This window comes from Ranitomeya imitator, chromosome 6 (assembly GCF_032444005.1).
Source record: "Ranitomeya imitator isolate aRanImi1 chromosome 6, aRanImi1.pri, whole genome shotgun sequence".
Classification (NCBI taxonomy): Eukaryota; Metazoa; Chordata; class Amphibia; order Anura; family Dendrobatidae; genus Ranitomeya; species Ranitomeya imitator.
The window spans coordinates 186395233-186397575 of NC_091287.1; the positions used below are offsets into that span (position 1 = coordinate 186395233).

At 44.6% G+C, this 2343-nt stretch overlaps 1 protein-coding gene across 1 annotated transcript; it reads right to left on the minus strand.

Annotated features, from left to right (window-relative positions):
* Positions 1-233: 233 nt before the first annotated feature.
* On the minus strand, positions 234-1717 carry LOC138643634 (uncharacterized). Its single transcript, XM_069732490.1, has 2 exons — positions 1532-1717; positions 234-1052 (listed from the first exon to the last, which is right to left on the minus strand). The coding sequence occupies exons 1-2, from the start codon at positions 1703-1705 to the stop codon at positions 252-254; spliced, it is 975 nt and encodes a 324-aa protein (XP_069588591.1). The 5' UTR covers positions 1706-1717; the 3' UTR covers positions 234-251.
* Between the last annotated feature and the right edge of the window lie 626 nt (positions 1718-2343).

Sequence of the window (2343 nt, forward strand, 5' to 3'; positions counted from 1 at the left end):
GGAGCAGCAGGGCGTGACGCTGCGACACCTCTTGGGCCGGAGATAATTTTTTTTTTTGGGGGGGGGTTATGTTATATTTTGTTGTAAAATAATTTAAAACCAAGAAAGTGTTCCAAAAAAACCCAAAAATCTTCGCATTATTTCTTTAATGTTTACCAAGCTATAAGGGTTAACAGCACCATTTTATAGGCATCACATTTAAAGTTATTTAGAGAGGTTTCTATGACAGCAAAGCAAAAAAAAAATTTTTTTTATACGGCGCGATCCTGCCAGGGTACAGCTCCAGAACCATTAAAGTACTGACAGTATTTTTCGCGACAGTCCCTTGCATCGTCTGCCTGTCTGCCAGATCCAAGAGCTTGAAGAGCTGTAAAATTATCAGGTTGTGTACGCCATTCCCCGGGCACAATATCTCCGGTTCTTGCGTCCACTGCATCAATAAACGAAGGAGGAGAATAGGAGCTCGTATCATGACGTCTCAGGAAATTATGGAGCACACAGCATGCCAAAACCACAAAGTCTATAGACGGCAGCTTCAAGTTGATAGCTGTGTGGAACACTCTAAACCGATTTGCCATAATCCCAAAGGCATTTTCAACCACACGACGGGCCCTCGACAACCGGTAATTAAAGATTCTGCGCTCCGGTGTGAGTGTTCTCTGTGCAAATGGCTTCAGCAAATGTGGATGAAGAGGGAAAGCTTCATCAGCGATGAAGACAAAATTTAGGTTTGCTTTTGTGTCTTCATTTAGTGGCAACAGCAGTTCATTGTTCCTCAAGCTTTCCCCAAATGAAGTGTGTTCAAAAACACCACCGTCGGAGACTCGACCATTCATGCCAACATCCACATCGACAAACTCATAGTTTGCATTGACAAGGGCCATGAGGATCACACTGAAATATCCTTTGTAGTTGAAAAAAAAGGATCCAGAGTTGGCTGGTTGCGTGATGCGCACATGCTTTCCATCTAATGCACCACCGCAGTTTGGAAACTGCCACAGCTCATCAAAATCGGAAGCAATCCTCTTCCAGTCATCCGCCGTCTTGGGAAACTGCAAGATGAGAAGGAAACATGTACAAATTAGGTCAAATATATTATGCACATACACTCTCATGTGGACATCCTACAGTGATTGAGGCGCAGTATGGATTAGTATAACAAAGTCAACAACCCAGAGTATGCAGGCAGCCATTTTTTCAGATGGCTTCGGTGACTCAGAGGGGGTGCTAAACAATATATCTAAATAATATAATCAATAAAATTACGTTGGGAGCAGCAAATAAAAAAGGGTGGCGCAGGGTTGGAGCAGCACATATCAGAATGGAGCCGCAAAATGGTAGCAGCACATGTCAGAATGGAGGCGCAGGATCACAGCAGCACATGTCAGAATGGGGGCGCAGGATGGGAGCAGCACATGATAGGATGTAGAACATATACCTATAGAAATGCTCGCCATCAGGGCGTAGAACGGGTTCAATAGCTAGTATAATATATCGACATAACACAGCAGCCAAAAAAATATAGTAGTACCTCCATATAATGCCTTAAGCTCTGCACAATGGCCTCGCATGTCTCCGGAATCACAACGCTCAGGAAAGGTCTGGAAACAGCTGCGGAAAACTGCAAATCCTGAAGAGACCTTCCTGTTGCCAGGAAGCGCAGTGTCACCGCCAACCTTTCCTCCACGGGCACGGCTGCACGCATCGGCGTATCACACCTTTGTATGAGTGGCGTAACAGCAGACAGTATTATTTTGAAGGATTCCTCGGACATCCGAAGGTAGTTTCGGAAATCTTGAGGGTTATTGTCACGTAACTCTCTTATGAGACCCATGTGTGACAATGTGGATCTTTTCTGCAGCCAGCTCCGGGTCCACATGCGACGTTTTCGTTTAGGACGTCTCTCCTCTTGGAGACGTGCTGCCTCAAACACCAGGGCAGCAGCAACAACAGAACTCTCATCGGAAGTGAGCATAGTTCCTAAAAAGAAAACAAACGTACAATAAATACACGTGCTTACAAAACAATGTTCTGACCATTGATCTAATAACTATATATGTTACTACTGGTATTAAATGGGGCAGTCAACCATCTCGATCTGTAAAAGGATTAATTAATTGGGCCACGCAACAGCTGTGTACCTGAGGTTCTCAGGCCTACCCTACTCAAAGGAACAATCAACCACACTCCAGCGTTTATCCCCGTTGAAGCGCAACATATGCTACGCTGTAGCGTTATACATACCTTTTGCGGTAAAAGTCTAGTAGTTAAAAGTCCAGGGAATCCAGCGAATTTAGGAGTTCTGTTCACAGCACGTGCTACAGAGAGAAATGAATAGCGCGC

Excerpts from the sequence above, each read along its gene's own strand:
- LOC138643634 (XM_069732490.1), bottom strand. The coding sequence starts at position 1,705 with ATGCGTGCAGCCGTGCCCGTGGAGGAAAGGTTGGCGGTGACACTGCGC. Across the intron at positions 1,053-1,531 it reads GCTTAAGGCATTATATGGAG|TTTCCCAAGACGGCGGATGA; the intron begins GTACTACTATAT and ends CTCATCTTGCAG.